General features: G+C 36.1%; 2 protein-coding genes across 3 annotated transcripts; both read right to left on the reverse strand.

Moving 5' to 3' along the window:
* Positions 1-589: 589 nt before the first annotated feature.
* On the reverse strand, positions 590-2,423 carry LOC125231877 (glycine cleavage system H protein, mitochondrial). Of its 2 annotated transcripts, none has more exons than XM_048137470.1 (2): positions 2,275-2,423; positions 590-1,174 (listed from the first exon to the last, which is right to left on the reverse strand). In XM_048137470.1, the coding sequence occupies exon 2, from the start codon at positions 1,168-1,170 to the stop codon at positions 661-663; it is 510 nt and encodes a 169-aa protein (XP_047993427.1). In that variant the 5' UTR covers positions 1,171-1,174; positions 2,275-2,423; the 3' UTR covers positions 590-660. The 2 variants fall into 2 exon arrangements, with proteins under 2 accessions (XP_047993427.1, XP_047993426.1); XM_048137469.1 differs by lacking the exon at positions 2,275-2,423 and adding an exon at positions 1,610-1,749.
* An 8,767-nt stretch (positions 2,424-11,190) lies between these two features.
* LOC125231577 lies at positions 11,191-13,436 on the reverse strand. Its single transcript, XM_048137036.1, has 2 exons — positions 12,920-13,436; positions 11,191-12,269 (listed from the first exon to the last, which is right to left on the reverse strand). The coding sequence occupies exon 2, from the start codon at positions 12,250-12,252 to the stop codon at positions 11,191-11,193; it is 1,062 nt and encodes a 353-aa protein (XP_047992993.1). The 5' UTR covers positions 12,253-12,269; positions 12,920-13,436.
* Positions 13,437-22,012: the final 8,576 nt, after the last annotated feature.

Raw genomic sequence — 22,012 nt, forward strand, 5'->3', positions numbered from 1 at the left:
TTGGTATTTACAAGAGGGCATTGTATTTTAACGCAGAGTGTGGAATTGAAAAACGAGCAAGTGAAAGGATCCTATAGTTGAACCACGAGCGTAGCGAGAGAGAACTTGCGAGTTTTTTAACACACGAGAAGTAAAATACATTTGCACCCGAGTGTAGCACATAAATTTTCCCCTCACTATATCGGGGAAACTACAACGCAAAAAATGCGTTTATCACTGCTTCCAGTAGTTCCACAGGTGGAATCATCTTCATTACTAGATTCACCTACTTTCATTCATTTTAAAGCAGTTAATTTGACTTATTCAAGGTCAAATTACTTTACCCACTAGTGGATAAAATGCGTTTTTACCCGCTGGTATTAAAGGACAAAACACGTTTTCCGAGCTAGTGAGGGGAAAACGTTTATTATACTTGTGAGTGCACATTTGCCTCACCCGAGCCAATTGGCTCGGCAAGATCAGCCTTTAGTCAGCTGTTTAAAATAGTGCTCGCGAGGCTACTTGGTGAGTGTGGACCCAAGTGACCCAACTATTCAAGTGTTGCATAAAGAGATGTGAAAACTGGCTATTTAGAAATAAAAAATGAAAATATTAACTCTCAATATATTTAAATCTAATCACATTTAAGTTAAATATTAAAACAAAAACTTAACACATTCACTAATGGTCCTTCTCCGCGTCTGTTTTTAGAAACGTTTCATACTGTTCTTCATTCATCAGCTTAGAGACTTCAGCCGGATCTGACAATTTTAGCTTAAAAAGCCAGCCTTGGTCGTAACATGAGGTATTGATGAGACCAGGTTTGCTTTCTACTTCTTTGTTTTTCTCGGTAACAGTGCCTGTAACTGGTGAATAGATCTCACTTGCTGCCTTCACACTCTCAAGGGCTCCGCATTCATCTCCGGCCTTGATTTCTGTGCCCGGTTCGGGGAGTTGAGCAAACACAACATCGCCGAGAGACTCCTGTGCGTATTTACTGATTCCTACAGTGCCAACATTATTTTTAACAACTACCCATTCGTGGCGGTCTGTGAACTTCCTCTCTTCGGAGGCTTCCGTACTGTATTTGTGTCGGAGCGCACAATAAGACTGTCTGAGAGTAGGTTGGAGAATGGAGCATCTCGAAATGTATTGCTGTGTAGCCAAAAAAATGTGCTTTTGTAGAGCCATGTTTCTGAAATAGGTGAAAATTCTAGATTTAAAAAGTGAAAATAATATCTACTACAAATCTTGGTGTTGATGTTAACTATTGTGAAGCAACACTGCACAGTGCACATGACTGTGTTGCACAGTTACTTCACTATTAACTGCAGTGTGGATGCACCTTAGAACATTATTGGACAGGTCATGGTTAAATTAAAACTGATGTAATTTGTATGTATTTGAATTTAGGCTAAGTAATCTGTAGGACCATGTATGAAACACTTAAAAGTTAAATGCTAAACTTTAGAGGATAGACACCAATAACACTCATTTAAACTACCTAGTTTTCTTTTAATTCACTAATAACAAATGATGTAATCTACAAATAAGATAAATAATTTTAACTATGAACACTGACACAATAAAACTTAATTTAAAATCCTTTTAAACATAGTAATGTACTAACCTTAAAATAAAACTTATTAACCAATAAAATATGCACCAATAAAAGCGATTCTTCAGAGAAATATCTTTAAATAGGACACTAGCAGAGTAACATTGTAAATGCAAGACACTCGGACGCAAACTGACCAGATAACAGCAACGACCACAGATTATCATCACCTATGACATTTAGATAACAGATGACCCCGTGAACTGTAAACAGTATGAGTTTACAATCGCCTTAATTACAACTACGAGATAAATAATGGAATAAATTGAGCTTATCTGAAGGAATAGAAAAATATTTGTTACTTAATATTAATAACTCAACTAAAACTACAATTTACGTCATGCTTATAAGGCTAATGGTTTACATAATTAACGATGTAAGGGGTCCATTTTTACCATATCAGCTAAGGAACCCTAATAAATTACCTATTTTATAACCTGGCAAACAGAACTCGTCTGTCAACAAGAACCGGGAAAATTCCCATTAATTTAGGATTTTTGGGTGCCAGTATAAGCGTAAAGCAAAGACGGCATGTTTTTCTCTTTCCTCTGTGAATAGGTATTTGAAATAAAACAGAGCTGGGCCAAACTATGAGACACTTCATGAAGCATTCGGCTAAAAAAAGTAACCTAACCTCTTAAGTAAACAAAAAGATTTATTTTAAAGTTAAACAATACCTTTTAAATGTTTCAAGCTAGAAGACAAATTGCCGGCGAACTTATCACGGCTAGGTATAAATAAAAACTGATAGTATTGGAAAAATATCACGAATTCTGCTAAGAAACTTAATTTACAAATGTCAGTGTCAACTGTCAAATGTATGACAAAATTGACAACTGAATAAACAGCTATGTGATGCACGGCCAGTTAAAAAGATTACACGCTCATGGCCGAACATCCTGATGATATACAGTCACCGAAGCCTATGGACGCTTACAACTCCAGAAATGTTTCTCTTGCAGATCCTTTAAAAACATGTGCCTCCTTTTTTGAAGAACCGTACAGTCTGGCAAAAAATGAGTAGAAATTTAAAAATGGCAATATCGAAGTAATTGGTTCGAAAGGGACGGCACTACCATGTTGCCACTATTTGATTTCTATTCTTTTTTTTCTGCCAGGCTGTAACATGATTAAAATCGCCCACCAACTGAAAGGCGACGGAATAAGTCTGGATAAGTACTTACATAATGAGGAGGCACACTCAAAGATTATGACAGATGGTGCCACCTTATTAGTCCATTGCATAGATAAAGAATTTCATACGTGAGAGCGAGAGGATGATATTTTTCTCTCTCTCTCACATATGAATGACTGTGACATGAGAGAAGACGCACAGGCGCCGCCTGGCGGGATAACATGTCCGTGTGCCTCCTCATAAGAACAAAGGTGACCGAGCGGATTGTAACTCGTACCGCGGTATTTCGCTTCTCTCAGTTCCTGGAAAGGTCTTTGCCAGAGTTCTTTTGAACCGCCTTACAAATCTCTCTGAAGAGATCCTACCCGAAACACAGTTTGGCTTCCGTCCTAATCGGGGTACCTGTTGTAGTGTATAGGTGTCTCGAGTACATATGGCAGTCGGTGTCCGAGTGCGATAGAGGACGGACGTGCGGTGTGTATTGGCGAGCCAACCCAATGTAATATAGTGTAATAGCGTGACATTACAAGTGGCGACGAGGATGGGATAGAAACATAAGTAACATAACCTATAAAATCGAGTAACGATGCACCGTTATCTTTTTGTAAACAGGTTTGGTTACCTGCCGTTTTAAATTACTGGCATTCTTAGTAGTTTCGGAACGTAATGAAGCTAAATGAAAGTGTTCATTAAATACTACAAAGCGAAATGATTATAATGGCAGTTTTTCAAGAATTAAGTCAAAACCAAATAAAAATAAATGAAATGTTATTTCTTTCAACCGTGCGAATTTAAAACCTTAAGCAGGTAACCGAACGATGCAATTAATAAAATGTTTGAGGCAATTGACAACATACGGCCAGCCTTCCTAGATTGTCATGCCTATATAGGTGTTGGTGTGTGGCTCCTACCTACCTAGTAAACGGTTTGGTTACCTACCTAGATTGCAAAATGTTTTTAGGTACCAAAATGTTATTTGAGTTTATGTGTAGTGGGTTTATAAAATTGATTTATTACATAAATCACAGCCCGGAATCATTACAATATTATAATTTCCGTCCAACCAAAAGAAATGATATTTATTTTTAATTAGTGAAGTTACCATCTACCTGTTGGTTGGTTTAATACACAAAATTATGTGATGTTGCTAAATTTATGAATGGTTAAGCTATTTACCTAAATAAGGCATTTACTTGAATGATAAAATGTTGTACAACCATCACACTATATGTCCTATGGTAGCATTAGTCGATGTTTGAGAGTAAGGTGAAAACCAAAACAAACTAGATAAATACTTACCTAAGTATACTTCCTTACAGGGGTGAATTTACGTAAAAGTAACGTAAGTCACGACTTCATTAAGTGGTTATTTGAACTACAGCTGCAAATGAAAGGATCTATGCATATGTCGGGAAAGTAACACTTATTTAGAGATAGATTATCACTTGAACGTGAATCTTTTGAATTGATTGAACATGCCATAAAATCGTGACTAATACTCTTGTCGCGGATTGACTTACGTAAACATTCCTAACGCCGATTTCGAGCAGTTTTATCTGAGTATTTAATTACTTAAAAACCAGAAAACCAGATGGGTTCACATTAAGTGCTAAATATACCTACTTATAATAAATAAAGAAATATACACCCTGTTGTTATTGGATTACGTTAACTTAAAAAAAAAAAGATTCATTACATCAAATACAATTAATTTATCTATGAAACTAGCGTCGTAATTCTTGCGGTTATCGAGTTAAAAAAAAAAGTGCTGAACAAAACAATTCCTAATGTTATTTGTTTTGACATATGCCGTCAATCACTTGACTCTAATTTGAAAGTTATTCTTAAGGGTCTCTCACAATAATAAATTAATTTATTATGTATGAAAAGGATGAACATTTTTTATTGCATATTTACCTAAAAGTGATATACAGGATGGTTCTTGATAATGAACCTAACGACGTGTCAAATTTAACGAAAAAAAAAACACGGTATAGAACAAAAAAAAAACACATTTTTGAAGCACTTATGATAAGCAGTTTCCATCTGAGTATTAAATTACTTTGTCAGTAAAGTCGGCAGAAAAAAAGAGGCATTAAACGGAGGTGCAACTCTGTACATTCAATTGTATCGACCATTTAATTGGCACCTAAGTACTATGAAATTTTATGCCATTTGTGGCTGAAAATAAGGCATTAAATTGCGAATTTGGAAACAGCACATGGAGGTGCACTCTGTACATTCAATTGTATTGTTTAGTATCGACCATTTAATTGGCATCTAAATACTATGAAGTTTTATGCCATTTGTGGCTGAAAATAAGGCATTAAATTGCGAATTTGCAAACCGCACATGGAGGTCCACTCTGTACATACAATTGTATTGTTTAGTTTCGACCATTTAATTGGCACTTAAATACTAAGAAATTTTATGCCATTTGTGGTTGAAAATAAGACATTAAATTGCGAAGTTGGATACAGCAGATAATACTGATCATTAAATTGTTATAAACAGTAGTTAAATAGCAATAAGAAAAAAAAACTGAACATTGAATTATTGCAAATATCAGTTTAATGATAATAACCTAAACACGAAGTAAATTACGGTTATACTGGTTGAACGTGCGCTTAAATGACGCTTAGATCAGATGATAAATACTATCTGAGCCTTCAATTGTCATAATAGTAGATTGACGTCGGTCAATAAATATCATTAAATTGAGACCGAAATAAATTACACATATGAAAGAAAAAATACCAAGGCCTCCAGTGCCTGAGAGTCTGAGACAACTACCCCAGTAAAACACTCAAGTACAATGACTGAGTACTTTGAGATAGCATAAGTTGAAATATTTTCAATATAATATATTTTGACTTGTGTTAGTTAGAATCATTAAATTGATTGGGTACAGGTTGCCCCAAGAAAGTCCAGTATGGCTTCTTAATTGTCGTTGGAGGCATTTGACAGCGAAGGTGATCCTACATCAGTAGGAGTTCGGTGGGAGCGCTGGAAAAGAGCACTCTTTATATACCTAGATGGCGCTAACGTCAATCAGAGTGAAAAGAGTGAAAAAAAAAAAAAGACAGTGCATTGGTTTGACATTGCATTGTATATAAAAAAAACACGTAGTGGTGCAGCTGAATTGAATAAAATTAAGCGAACGCTTGATACATTTCAACAACGCGGAAAAAAAAACAAGTTGCTAACTCTGCTTACCGTCAACAAGGCTTTGTCAGTATGGGTGACCTCAAGAGAAAGACATGCCTATTTAAGTTGATCTATGATAGATTTTCAAAGACAATCTACGTCAGTTGAAAATCATTACAAAAAATATATTGGTACTGAAGGTACTCGATATCAGTTAGGGTAATAGGTACATACTGCAGAGATTCATGTAGGTGAATCTCATACAAGTCAGGTATCCAGTTAAAACAAATAAACTAATGGATCTGTGAGCCTCTATTGAACTAATATAGAAAAAAAATAAGAAATAAAAATGCTGAACTTGTTTGCGTAATTTCACGGGAGGATATTGAAATGTGGTCTCTCTTTCGTGAATACATATTAAAGATTTTCCAAGCGAACTAGTAACCTAAGTTTGTAAATTTATAAAATAAATCTCACTAGTGACCTTATTTCGTCTGGTCAAGAAAATGAACAAAAGGACAACAATCAGCGGCTGAATCAGCTTTGTCTGTAGTGATTGTAAAATGTTAAATAATCACAGATTTCAATGCTTCACGTCAATTATCTAGGTACCTAACTACTTACAATGCACATTATTAAGAGGTTAGGGAACATGATTCTATATATAAATGGATTGATAGACGGATGTGAAGTTAAGGGTACAACTGAGAGAAATTTGCCTTGTGAATCTAACAAACTCGTCTTGTTGCGTGTTTATCTGTTTGAAACAATAGTATTTTAGTAAAGGGAATAAATCACAATATTGATGATACAAGTCGAATTTGTACGAACCAAACAACAAGGTCAAACTTGTTAAAATATATTTTATTGAATCAGCTAAACATATGTTTAAAACAATATGTGACATGTGCTTTTACAAAATCGACTTGTTGGTTTAAATAAAAGATTGGTTCAAAAAAAAAAAAACAAAACAATAATATTTCCTCCCACGAACGCTCTGTATCGACTCTGATACAAAACGTTTCTTGCCTGAGCTCTCATTTGCTTGTGAGTTTGGGAGAACAATTTCAGTCCTAGATAATGAGGTACAATTCTACCTTTGACCTGACATGTACATCATTTTAGTAATATAACAAATCATCATCATCTGCTTCGCTAACATTGTTGAGATAAGAGGTTGGTTACACTGAGAAGGAAATGATTCATACCTTGAGCTGAAGATATGACCTCGGTGGCTCTCTCGCCCATAAGCTCTCAGCACAGCTGATAGCTTCCACCGGATTATATGCCACCACCTGTATAGAAAATAGTTTTATGACCATGGGTCACTAAGGTACACAACCTATGTATTTATAACATGAACAATTGTCATTATATTGATACCAAGAATATATTGAAGTATTATGATTGTTATTGTTTTACTATCTCAATCAATTGGGAAACTATCCTGAGGACTTGGTCCTTATTATTCCTTATCTATATGAGAATTATGATATATGTGAATGTATTTATGTTGTAGAATTATATTAGCATAGTTACTGGCTCATAGCATGAACCGATCTGGGTTTAAAATAATAATAATAATATGACTTGTAAACATGGTATGATATATCCATATATTGGATTTATTAAGATTGGTTATAACGCATAATATGATCATATTTGTATGTCAACACATAAGTAATTGCACAGGTTGCAACACAACGTTACGCATTCGTTCAATATCCGTAAGAAGGCTACACAGCCTCATACTCTAAGGGTAATCCCTCTATTTCGTCACTGACCATGGTCAAGGCAACTCAGCCTCTATATCAAGGATCAAATCCTCTTTCGCTTCGGCCGTAGCCAGGCAAACATAGCCTCTATATAAAAGGATAAATCCTCTTTCACTTCGGCCGTAGCCAGGCAAACATAGCCTCTATATAAAAGGATAAATCCTCTTTCACTTCGGCCGTAGCCAGGCAAACATAGCCTCTATATAAAAGGATAAATCCTCTTTCACTTCGGCCGTAGCCAGGCAAACATAGCCTCTATATAAAAGGATAAATCCTCTTTCACTTCGGCCGTAGCCAGGCAAACATAGCCTCTATATAAAAGGATAAATCCTCTTTCACTTCGGCCGTAGCCAGGCAAACATAGCCTCTATATAAAAGGATAAATCCTCTTTCACTTCGGCCGTAGCCAGGCAAACATAGCCTCTCGACAAGTACGCAAGTGAGACAAACAGGTTAAGGGCAAACGATATTCTCCTCTCTCGCCAAACTCATGCACATCATCTTCACCTCAGGTTAACTTTTAAGGCATATTAATTATAGTGATTATTAAGCGCATTGGTCTCAAATAAAGATAAGCAGCTCAAACTCAAATAAGACAGATCTCTCGTTCTAAATGGAGATCATGATGAAGAAAATAAATATGCGAGTGGGACAACCATGTCCTCTTTTATTTCTTTTATACTCAAACTATACTTAGCTTTTGGAGAGCCGAAGGGAAGATGCATGTGGCTTTCACGAGGCACTTTATTTATAACTTTTATATCGCACGTTCCCAAACTAACTTTGACACACAAAGATGGCGCAATCAAAAAGGAAGAGGAAACGTCTAGCTTACCATAGACTAATTTGAAGCTGTCATGTGTGTTGCCTGTTGTAATATGTACACATCGCGGGAGTCCGCGACACACCCGCCGAGCGAGCTATAACGATGCAGTTAGTGTGGTCATCAAATGGCGGGTCCACTCTCGGATTTTCTCCCTAGCTTGGACCGCCGCAGTCCTCATTTGCCTTTGATTGTCAGACTGGTTTACTTCTGACTCATAGCTCTCATCAGCCATATCAGCCTTTGGGTTTATATTATCACATTTCTGCTCTAAGTTTAATTCTATCATATCTTTGTCTGCATTAGGAACGTTGAGGTTCTCCTCTGTCATCTCTTTGCTATGTGCCGTGTCCATGTCCATGTTATCAGTTGTATCAAGCTCTATTTCTAGTTGTACATCGGGATAAAACTCTCTTTGTATCACTGAAGAATCTGTACTTTCTTCTAATTTCATTTCTTTTATCCTTGTTGTAGGTTCTTCCTCTAATTGATGATTAGACAAATTGTTAGGTGTTGGAACATCTTCTACTTCCAAAGGGTATAAGTGTAATAAGGATGTCGTAAATGTACCATTGTCGATCTTCACTCGAGCGACTCTACATAATCCATCAGCTCCTTTAATTAATTCAACGATCTTCCCTACTTTCCAGTTCTCTCTGTTCTTAGTATCACCTTTCATTTGTACAATGTCTCCAACACATGGTTCATTGTGAGTTTTAACTCTGGGTTGTTTGGTTGAATTTTTGTAACGTTCTCTTAAGCTAAGCAGATACTGATTCATGAACATGTCCTTGTATTCTCTCATGATAGTCTCACCACGTCTCCAACCTTCTATGAGTTGTTGTTTGGTTGTAGTGGCGTTAACGGGTGTTTCCTTCATTGACATCTGTAGTCCTAGACATTTTCCCGGTGTCAAGAAGTCTGCTGGTTTCAATACATGTTCCAAACCAGTACCTACGTAGGTTAATGGTCTTGTGTTGACGACACTTTCCACTTCTTTAAGAACGGTTAGTAGTTGGGTATCGTTCAATAGATGTTTCTGTAGTGTTCGTTTAAGACAGTGCTTGGTAACACCCACTAATCTTTCGTATACGCCCCCATGCCATGGGGCCAGCTGAGGGATGAATTTCCATTGTATATTTTCCTCTGTTAAACTTTTAGTTGTCATTAGTTCAGATAGTAATTTGAATTGAAGTGCGTTGTCTGTTACAATCAGAGTAGGAACACCTCTGGTAGCCATGAATCTTCTAAATGCTAGTAAACATTCTTCTGCTGTCATGTCTTTTACTAGCTCCAAATGTATAGCACGAACGACTAAGCAAGTGAATAAGCAAATCCATCGTTTTTGTTGAGTTTCTTCTTTAACATACATTGGTCCAAAGTAATCTACACCTACATATGTATATGCTGTCTCATACTTTACTCTTTCAGGTGGTAAAGCAGGAGTTTCTGGTAAGGAGTAGGGTCCTCCGCCATGTTTCACACATTGCTGGCATTTACGGATATATTTTTGTACTTGTGCTCTTCCTTGTGGAATCCAAAAGCGTTGTCTGATTATATCAAGGGTGTGAGGTATACCAACATGATAGTTGTTCTCATGTGCTTTCCTTATAACATTTGTAGTGTAATCGCAATCTTTGGGCAGAAGAATTGGGTGCTTTGCATCATACGATAAATCGGAGTGTGTCAGACGACCGTCGCATCGAAGGATTCCGTCCACATCTTTAAATAATCCTAGGTTACGGGTAAGACTGGTTGTTATCGACTTCATCTGGATAATATTGTTTCTGTATACTTCTTATTTCTTGTGTTTCTGAGTTTACTCTGTTATCTGTATTGTTTGTCTGTGTTGTTGTACGAATATCTTTGATTTTTGATTGATGCTTCTGATGTTTGTTCAAGTGACTATTCTTTTTAAACTGATTTTCTTTATCTAGGTTCATTTCATTTTCATGTATTGTTTCTTTCGACAGACCCTCCCCTCGAAAAAGGAGAGTGTGTCGTACGGGTGGGCATGGCCAGTTGCTAGAGTCCTTTTCTAAGTCCCAGTTCAGACCAAGAGTTTTCACCGTTTTATCTGTAGTCGCATCTGTTATATTTTGCATAAATTCTTTAGAGTTAGAACTCCACTCTCTAAGGTTCATTGATATTTGCTTGAATACGTCTTTGCTGTCTTTATACAGTTTTGTTGCTTCTTCGACGCTGTTTGTTCCTGTCAAAACGTTATCTACATATATATTGTTGGCTAGATTTTTTAGTTTGTCATTGTCGGATCTGGATAGGTGCATTTTGATTGTAGCATTTAATAAAAATGGGCTTGATATAATTCCGAAAGGTACTCGTGTAAATCTTAAATGTATGAGATTCTCTTTCACTGCTGGTTTGGATACATCTTTTAACCATAAAAATCTTGTGACATCTCTGTCATTATCATTCAGGCCTATCTGTAGAAAAGCCTTTTCTACATCAGCGGTTATTCCAATTTTGTGGCATCTAAATTTCATTAACAAATTACATGAATTTTCTATCATTATACTATCTTTTTTCAGGCAGACATTCTGACAACTTGAATAATGAATCAGGTGATTAATGATTATTTGTATAATACATTCTAACAAAACTCTGTATATTTTCATGAAGTTATCATGTCTTATGTTGTTTAATTGTTTACTACAGTTGTTTGAAAATGGTTGTTTATCTTGATTTTTGTTGTTTAAGTAGACGTAGTCGTGGTATTTTGCAGTTCTTTGTCAGGGCATAATGCTCTGTTATGTCGGTTTCTTGCCCCACAATAATGGCAGACATGTGTTGTTCTGCAGGTGTTTTGTCTGTGACCATATTTAAAACATATGAAGCAGCGGTCAGATAACTTGCCTTTTCTCTCAGCTAAAGTTGTAAAGCGCGGACAACTATCATTGAAATGATCACCGTGACAAAATATACAGTCCTTCCTGTCTCGCTTTTTAGGTGGATATTGATTTCTTGATTCGTTATTGGCTTCATACGGTCTCTTCCTTCTGTCTACGCTAGAAAATGTTGAAGTACCCGGTTCGGTTTTGATGGGTTTCCCTTTAGGTTTCATATTATATTCATTTTTAAATTTCCTTTCACCAGTGAATTTCTTCAAATGTTTATTATTATCCTTAACTTTATTAATTTTCACGTGTAACGTTTCAGTGGTGAAGGTAGGTTCTATATTTTTGTCCTCTGCATTAATTCTGTCAACATCCTCCTTTGCCGTTATGATAGCGTTTAACTGTTTCCTTATCTCTTCTGTGGATTCAGTTTTCAACTTCAGTTTCAACTCATAAATCACATCTTCAGGAAATTTTTCCATGAAAAGGAACCTTAAGTTATTCTTATTAGTGTCTTCTCCTAGGGATTGCAATACTCTAAGGTGTCTTTCTAATTCATCTAATGTTTTCCTGCAATCTTGAGGCTTCATCGCTTTCTTAACTTTGTATAGGGAGGAGTAATGAGCGTCAATAATCTGTATTCTGGCATTAAGTTCAGCTAAAATTTCCTCGCCTTGTAATTGTATCTCTGTTAAGGTCGAGACCTCATCAGGGTTCGGATCAGTGCTTGTATTAAAATACTGATAGAGATCACTCTGAAATTTCCCCAGCGTTGACTGTAACTTGGAGGCAATGATAGCGGCTTGTTCCACTTCATTACCTTCCCATGGACGACACGCACATAGCTCTGATGCTTTCGCTTGATGCTCTTTTATACTATTGGCAAATGTTCTAAGACGCTTCAATAATATGATGTCCATTGTGTTCTTTCTTTATTCTGAAAACGCATTTTGAGACAAATCAACTTAACATGTCAAAATTAATTAAAGTAGTAAGGCATTTTATAAGTTTTTTATTTAATGTGCAAATCATAAATAATTTGGAGTAATTGACGGATAAGTATTGTAGGTATATGAATTTATTTTAAATTATTTTATTTTATTTTAAGTATAGATGGTACGACTTGACCTCTATAATGATGATGATGAACTGAATTGTGTGTAAATCTAAATAGTCTCTGTCAATAATAACTTATCCTCATCGCTAGGATCAGTACATAAACATTTATCACATATTTAAGCATTTAAGTTCACATTCAATATTTATATTACCAAATATATGATTTAACGACACTCAAATTGTGACAATGTCACAGAAATGTAGAATATTCTAGAGTATTCGATGAAAATCATGGCAACAAACATTATTCAGTAAATGTTGAATCACTTCATTTATTTATAATTAATCAATCACTGATTATTTTTATGAAATTAATAAAATGTTATATCATAGCTTAGCGCCATCTAGTTTCACTAGGATGTAAACGTCAACAACATCATTATCACAATGATTTTACTTTAATGAAAGAATTTTCTTTATTTTCATAAACGCAATTGACTATATTATTCAACAGTCATATTTACATACCTGCTAATATGTGGCCAAAGGAGTTCTATTTCCTCACGCAGCCGGAGGCAGCCGAGAACTTCGTTCGGCTTTATGCCTATACTTTGTCTTCACGCCTGACTCGACGTTCGTCAGCACTCGTACGCTGTTTCAATTGAACACGAAATAAGTTGGGATTCATTTTGATTTCAATAAATAGTCATTTTAAATTTACTTAATGACCTTATCCCAACAATGTATTTAGTGTTCCGTCTCTAATTATTCCCTTCATAAGGTTACCTCATACGCCGTACGCAATACGCAATCACAATGCACATGTCATGTCGCCGGGAAAAATGTATTTTTTCGCAAATATGTAACTTGGCCATGTAAATTTCAATCAATATACTCTCACGTTTCATCTCACAGGTTTTGAATCATAAAGACAAAGAAATGATCGTAATATTACATAAATAATTGCAAATAATCCTTTAAGAAAGTTTACTAGTAAGTTGTTGAAATAACACAGACTTGGTAGGCCGTAACCTAAAAGTTTCTATTTACAAACACTCACCTTTAAGCCTTATATAGTTTATTTCAAACACAATACAACACTTCCCATTCGCCGCACAACTTTATATTTATTTTAATTATTCACTCGCAAACCACTTGTTGCACAATGTTTTTCGACAGGAGTAATCGGTTCCACCATCTTGCTGTGGCCAAGGTTGTCGATAAAATTATATCGATAAATTATCGGTTTTTGCATACCGGTATTCCATGTGCTTACACTCAAGGTAAGTTACCTGTAAATACATTTCAAAAGGGGTTTCTATCGAAATCATCGATAAGATCTTTATTAAAACATCAAGTGTATCTTATAATATTCGGTTTATTTATTACTCCGTAAAGAAAAGCATAATTAATCAACTGAATTATGACAGTAGTGACATGTGATGAATAAAGTGTAGTATCCTTCTGATGCGAACAAATAAGTGAATCGTATCGAACAGCAGTATGCTCGATAATCATAACCTCAAATTTAAGCATTTCTAGAGTGTCATTATGTTCGCCATTGAATCAAAATCTTGATATAGAATAGTTGAACAGTTATATTATTAAATCTCTGGTTTTCTATTGAAATTGCAAGCATAAACTTTCAATCAAGTGCAAATTGTAAACAATTTGTCACTCACAAGATGTAAATGACAGTAAATTTTTTAAGTGATTTTAATTATTTTCTAAGTTTTATTTGATCTTTAATATTTCTTCAATATTCTTTTTGGTTAAAGTATCGATATCTGAAATAATCGTTATTCTGTTTTATGATATAGTGTACAATAATTATCGATATGAAACTTGCCGACATCGACATGTCTACATCACTTTCGCAAAATAAGTTGCGTAATATTATAATTATTTAGTTTTTATGTTACAAATTCATGATTTTTGAACAAGTACGTGTTTTATAAGGTAATTAGGGTTTCAAAGATGTAAATCACACGCAGATTTCAATGGTATTTCCTTACGCGGGAAATTCAAAAATGTAAGGTGACGCTTATAGTTTACAACACACAATCAATAGGTGGCAGCACTTTGTATGAATCACAACGATCACAGGGCAACCTTTAACCTCTTAAAGTTTGTATTTAGTACAAATTTGGTAAATCATTTGTGAAACAGTTTCATAAATTTGTAATCATATCCAAGACACTCTACCACCAATTTTTGTATCGACTCTGATACAAAACGTTTCTTGCCTGAGCTCTCATTTGCTTGTGAGTTTGGGAGAACAATTTCAGTCCTAGATAATGAGGTACAATTCTACCTTTGACCTGACATGTACATCATTTTAGTAATATAACAAATCATCATCATCTGCTTCGCTAACATTGTTGAGATAAGAGGTTGGTTACACTGAGAAGGAAATGATTCATACCTTGAGCTGAAGATATGACCTCGGTGGCTCTCTCGCCCATAAGCTCTCAGCACAGCTGATAGCTTCCACCGGATTATATGCCACCACCTGTATAGAAAATAGTTTTATAACCATGGGTCACTAAGGTACACAACCTATGTATTTATAACATGAACAATTGTCATTATATTGATACCAAGAATATATTGAAGTATTATGATTGTTATTGTTTTACTATCTCAATCAATTGGGAAACTATCCTGAGGACTTGGTCCTTATTATTCCTTATCTATATGAGAATTATGATATATGTGAATGTATTTATGTTGTAGAATTATATTAGCATAGTTACTGGCTCATAGCATGAACCGATCTGGGTTTAAAATAATAATAATAATATGACTTGTAAACATGGTATGATATATCCATATATTGGATTTATTAAGATTGGTTATAACGCATAATATGATCATATTTGTATGTCAACACATAAGTAATTGCACAGGTTGCAACACAACGTTACGCATTCGTTCAATATCCGTAAGAAGGCTACACAGCCTCATACTCTAAGGGTAATCCCTCTATTTCGTCACTGACCATGGTCAAGGCAACTCAGCCTCTATATCAAGGATCAAATCCTCTTTCGCTTCGGCCGTAGCCAGGCAAACATAGCCTCTATATAAAAGGATAAATCCTCTTTCACTTCGGCCGTAGCCAGGCAAACATAGCCTCTATATAAAAGGATAAATCCTCTTTCACTTCGGCCGTAGCCAGGCAAACATAGCCTCTATATAAAAGGATAAATCCTCTTTCACTTCGGCCGTAGCCAGGCAAACATAGCCTCTATATAAAAGGATAAATCCTCTTTCACTTCGGCCGTAGCCAGGCAAACATAGCCTCTATATAAAAGGATAAATCCTCTTTCACTTCGGCCGTAGCCAGGCAAACATAGCCTCTATATAAAAGGATAAATCCTCTTTCACTTCGGCCGTAGCCAGGCAAACATAGCCTCTCGACAAGTACGCAAGTGAGACAAACAGGTTAAGGGCAAACGATATTCTCCTCTCTCGCCAAACTCATGCACATCATCTTCACCTCAGGTTAACTTTTAAGGCATATTAATTATAGTGATTATTAAGCGCATTGGTCTCAAATAAAGATAAGCAGCTCAAACTCAAATAAGACAGATCTCTCGTTCTAAATGGAGATCATGATGAAGAAAATAAATATGCGAGTGGGACAACCATGTCCTCTTTTATTTCTTTTATACTCAAACTATACTTAGCTTTTGGAGAGCCGAAGGGAAGATGCATGTGGCTTTCACGAGGCACTTTATTTATAACTTTTATATCGCACGTTCCCAAACTAACTTTGACACACAAAGATGGCGCAATCAAAAAGGAAGAGGAAACGTCTAGCTTACCATAGACTAATTTGAAGCTGTCATGTGTGTTGCCTGTTGTAATATGTACACATCGCGGGAGTCCGCGACACGCTCCGGCTGTGGAATGAGCTATGTCAAGGTATTCCCGATGAACTACAGTATGGGGTTCTAAAAAAAAAAAAGGAGTATACAAGTTTCTAATGGGTCGACGACGAGCGTGTGACACCCTTGTTTTTCTCTCCGTGTGACACATAAATAAACGCTGAGTCTGTCAAGATATAACATCTCCTGAAGGAATTTAAAGACACAGCTGCAAAAACAAAATCAAATCGTGGTACCTTGGGAGTAGGGTTGCCAACCGTACTATATAATATAGTACTGTACTATATTTTGGCCCAGCGTACTATATTCTATATGAAGCATATATAGTACGCAAAAGTACTATATTTTTGGGGTCCATGCCAGTGGCGAATTTACACTAGGGTCAAACCGCCAGGAGCGGCGTTTTGACAATGAAAAGAATTTCGCGCTCGCTCCGCTCGCGCTTTTATTCATGTTTAACCTTCTCTGTACATTTTATTACTTCGTTCTGACCTGCAAATATTGCAGTTACGTATAAAGCCACCGTTGTTTGAAAACATTTGTATTTTTTCCATGATATATTTAATAACGACATTTCTTAAGGGGATTCTCTACTCCGATGAGCTTAAATTTGAATCCATTGGTATTATGAATATTACGATAGTTTCTAAAGCATATCATATTAACAGAATCGTCTTTAAACAAACTAGCATCCCATAATTAGGTACCTACTTCACAGCTCATTGATTCTGTGATATTTAGCATCAAAGTTGAACTATTTTAGGACCGAAACTGGTTCTTTGGTCAAAATTTTTGTCTTAATTAGTTTAAAATTAAAATCGCTTTGCATTTTTATAAAAGTCTAGATTTCATTGAAGTAAAAATGTTTTTAAAACAATGTCTAATTTCATAAAAAATATAAGTACTTATAATATTATGGGTATATTTTTTTTAAATATGGGTCTTGTAAAAAAAGTAAGTAGGTAACTATTGAAATTAAAAGAATATTAATAGGTACGTAAGTAAAAATTGCATACCTGTCAATAAATGTAGAAAGTGATAGAAGACTCAATATTGCATATTTTTCTAAATACGCCATATATATTGTTGGTGTTCAATAAAGCATTTGGTACAACTAGTTATATATTACGCTAAGTAAAACATTCGACAACATGAAAGTTTGCTTTTTAAAAAAGGCCAAATGTTAAGTTGGTAAATGTGAGCTTGGCAAATAAAATAATAAGTTGGGAAATGAACATTCGGCGGAATAAAATTGCGCGAAACGTGAGTTGGGAAGTGATATTCGGCCATACAACTTTCGACGATACTTAAATAAGAGAACCAATGCAACACAAAACTTGTCAAAAATCGATGAAAACCGAATGGAGCCCCTTAGAGTGGACAGAAAGAACGATCTCTACGACTTGGTTATCGATTATGTGTACCGTACTATATTTTATTTCGGTGTACTATATTTTTTAGATGGAATTTTCTAAAATACTATATTTCCCTAAAAAAAAGTTGGCAACCCTACTTGGGAGAAACACTGTGCTTACCTACTAAACTACTTCGTAGTTCGGTGAGCTGTATAAGTATTCTGTTACTCCTGTTACTCCGGTCAATTTCAGTATGACTTGATGCCTTGTAAATGGGCATGCTGATTTGTTCGGTTAACAGCGCAAAGAAAGTAAATGAAGGAGATAATATTTGGGTAATAATTTAGATAATATTTTATCAAAGGAATGGAATGCACTCCGACCATAGATGTTCCCAGAAAAATACGACCTCGGTCTTTTTAAGATAAAAGTGAATATGCTAAGTATTACTGATTCGGTGAGCTCCATCTTCGACTATGTCTTCACCTTCCATCAGGTGTGACTATGGTCAATCGCCAATCAGCCAAAAAAAAAAAGTGGTTTTGTAATTTCTTTAATAATCATATTATAAAATAGCCTAGCCTAAGAGTTAAGATCTTAAGATAGATAAAGAGATAATAATAATAAAAAAAAGATGTTGATAAAATACTTTAAAAGAAAAGTGTTATCTAAAATATATACATACTGTGTAGATATAAATTGGATGTTAGTATAATTGGGTCAATTGGGTAAGCACATCTTAAATAGTATATGAACAGCTATCTATTTTAGAAAATTAATCGTTGATTACTTTGTGAGGTACAAAGTATCTACGAGAAAGAAAGCTGATCATGATGAAACAAAATAAATAAAACGATAAAGTGGATACGTAACCCTGAATAGGATTTTAATGCATATTCTATATAGTATCTCTATGTATTACAATGCAATGAATCACGAGCCCTTTCGATCCAGAAAAAAAAAACAGGAGACAGTAAAAGTTTTAATAACTATGCACTGCAATTTATAATTAAATTTATGAGTAGATCTAACTAAACATTATAATATCCGTAAGTATTATGAATTGCATTAGATGAAATGAAAAATGAAATAAATGTTTATTCAAAAACTAAACCTACAACTAAATTTATCTTCTGCCAAACCAGAGTATGGTTTGTCGGCAGACGAGGCTCCAGATACATTAGGTTCTATAACTAAATACTTACATGTACTATTTACTAGTTACTAGCAATAATAGGTGCATATAATGAAGTATAGGGCCGATACAATCAGTTATCATCAATAATTACCTAATATACATTAGACGCCTGACAAGCGACCTATTAAAAAAAAAAATGTAAATCATGAAAAGGTATGAAATGAGTGAAATATTATTGTACGAGCCGTACACCTTAGATGATATGATTCTTGATGGTTGATGGTAGTCTTGATAGAAACACTGATTTTTGATACACTTATAAATTTATTGATAACCAAGGTATACTGAGTACTAGCTAGGAGCACGTATAAACGTAAACTAATGCATAAATCGATGTATAGCGTAATCGCAAATACAGCAATCAATCAATCAATCAATCATTATTTATTTGCAATAAAACATAACTAAATGCATGCAAATGCAATCAAGCAATGCAAAGCAATTCTAATCAAGTCATAATTATATTAATTTTAATGCTGACGCAAGAAATGTGCGATGCTTGCATTGTACAATTATATTGTATGCTATTGAAGAAAGAAAAAAAAAATCACTCATGTATATAAATATTAAAAAAAAAATGTACTAATCTAGTTTTCAAAACAGTCTGAATTGAAAAAGGTAACAGATTTAAAAAAAACCGGCCAAGTGCGAGTCGGGCTCGCGCACAAAGGGTTCCGTAGCAGCAAATATAATAAACCAATAACTTAACCAAAATTACAGTTAAATCAACCTATCTCAAAAACTATAAGAGATACTTTGATCAAACCAAAAATCGTTGAAAGAGTTAATTAGCATGCATCACCTCTATTTTTTTTAGAATTTTATACCCCGTAGTTATAAAAATAGAGGGGGGGGGACATACTTTTTACGACTTTGAGAGCTGATATCTCAAAAACCGTTCACTTTAAGAAAAATGTTTTTTAGAAAACTTTATATCATTTTAAAAGACCTTTCCATTGATACCCCACACGGGTATGTACATCGAAAAAAAAATTTTCATCCCTCAGTTACATGTATGGGGGGCCCCACCCCCAATTCTTTTTTTTACTATTTAGTGTCATAATTTTGTAGCGGTTCATACAACACATATTCCCATCAAATTTCATCACTGTAGTACTTATAGTTTCCGAGTAAATCGGCTGTGACAGACGGACAGACGGACAGACGGACAGACGGACAGACGGACATGACGAAACTATAAGGGTTCCGTTTTTGCCATTTTGGCTACGGAACCCTAAAAAGAAGGAGTGAGACTGACATCTAGGAATTGTAGTTAATAAAACACACAAGTATGTTTGAGTATACACTGCAGGTGGTGGTGCAGCGTCCGCTCTGAGTCAACCCTCAGACCGGAATGTCCTAAACATATGACTAAAGATAGAAAATTAATCCCTAATTATAACACTACTTCACATACAGTACTAAGTGGTGAAGACGGAGATGATCAAGTTAGGAATGACGAAAGTGGGCAGACAATTAGAAGAAACGTAGTTCATTAAAAAAAAAAAAGATACACGGCACAGCATGGCAAGTATTTGAATTAAAACTAAATTGACCTATTATTTAAATATTTACAAATAAAAAAATAAAAAAAATTAAAACAAGAAAGGGATGTAGTGTATAGGTGTCTCGAGTACATATGGCAGTCGGTGTCCGAGTGCGATAGAGGACGGACGTGCGGTGTGTATTGGCGAGCCAACCCAATGTAATATAGTGTAATAGCGTGACATTACACCTGTGAAGCCATCTTTTCATTGCGTCAACTGCAGGAAAAAAGCAGGGAACAGGGACAAAGTCTGTACTTTTGCTTCGTTGACCTTGAGAAGGCCTTCGACAGTGTCCCTCGTGAAGCTCTGTGGATGGTGCTAAGTAAGCTAGGGTGTACGGATAAATTCGTTCGACTTCTGAGACTTTTGCATGACAATATGGAGTGCTGCGTCGCTGTAGATGGCGAAGAGTCTAGCTTCTTTCCCGTTACCTGTGGGGTGAAGCAAGGCTGCGTCCTAGCACCAACACTCTTTGCTCTCTACTTTGCTGTGGCTGTCCGTGAAGTCTTGCAGAGGCAGAGCTCGCATCTGTCATCATCATCATCTCGGAATTCGCATCCGTTTCCGTACTGACGCTGGTCTTTTTAACTTGGCTAGATTCAAAGCTCGCACTAAAGTCTCGTACGCTGTGATCACAGAGATCATGTACGCGGATGACTTGTGCTTTATTGCGGAATCTCCTGGTGACCTGCATGAACTTGTCACTGACTTTCACGAGTCCTGCAACAAGTTTGGACTGAAAATCAGTGTTAAGAAGACAGAAGTTATGTCACTAGACATCCGCGGTCGCGAGACACTGACTGTCCGGCTTGGGGAGGACGTGTTGAAACAGGTAGATAGGTTCCGTTACCTGGGGAGCACAGTTACTTCTACGTGTGACCTCGACACTGAAATAAACAACCGAATCGGTGCCGCTGCTGCAGCATTTGGTAAGCTGGATGCAAAGGTCTTCCGTTCACATGACTTAACGTTAGCGACAAAGATCTCCATATACATGGCGATTGTGCTTCCTAATATCTTGTATTCTTCTGAAACGTGGACCGTATATCGTCGCCACATCTGCGCATTAGACCGATTCCACCTTAAATGCCTTCGCAAAATCTTGAAGATCAGCTGGTCCGATCGTGTACGGAACACCGAAGTTTTGCGGAGAGCCAAAGTAGGTGGGATCGAAGTTTATATTATGCGACGACAACTTCGTTGGAGCGGCCACGTTTCAAGAATGGCTGAGGGTCGGGTGGCTAAGCGCATCTTTTACTCGGAGCTAGAGGAGGGCAAGCGAAAGCATGGCGGGCAACTCCTCAGGTATAAAGATGTGCTTAAACGCCACATGAAGAGCTGTGACATTGACCCGTTTCTCTGGGAGAAGCAAGCCGCCGACCGCCCTGTGTGGAGATCTTTTGTCGCTAAGAAAACAAATGACTTTGAGTCCCGTCGACTTTTAGAACTGGATATCCGACGGGATGAGCTGAAGGCCCGCCCACCTGCGGCCATAACATATAATTATATTAACGGTGTGCTGTCATGCCCGTCGTGTGCACGGGTTTTCGCAAATAAAATCGGCTACGTGAGCCACATGCGAGCACATCAACGTAATCAACAAAGGAGTTGAAAACAGTCACCATGGTCGG

This window comes from Leguminivora glycinivorella, chromosome 12 (genome assembly GCF_023078275.1).
Source record: "Leguminivora glycinivorella isolate SPB_JAAS2020 chromosome 12, LegGlyc_1.1, whole genome shotgun sequence".
Classification (NCBI taxonomy): domain Eukaryota; kingdom Metazoa; phylum Arthropoda; class Insecta; order Lepidoptera; family Tortricidae; genus Leguminivora; species Leguminivora glycinivorella.

Bases quoted from the DNA above. Each gene is read 5' to 3' on its own strand.
- LOC125231877 (XM_048137470.1), bottom strand. From the start codon at position 1,170: ATGGCTCTACAAAAGCACATTTTTTTGGCTACACAGCAATACATTTCG.
- LOC125231577 (XM_048137036.1), bottom strand. From the start codon at position 12,252: ATGGACATCATATTATTGAAGCGTCTTAGAACATTTGCCAATAGTATA.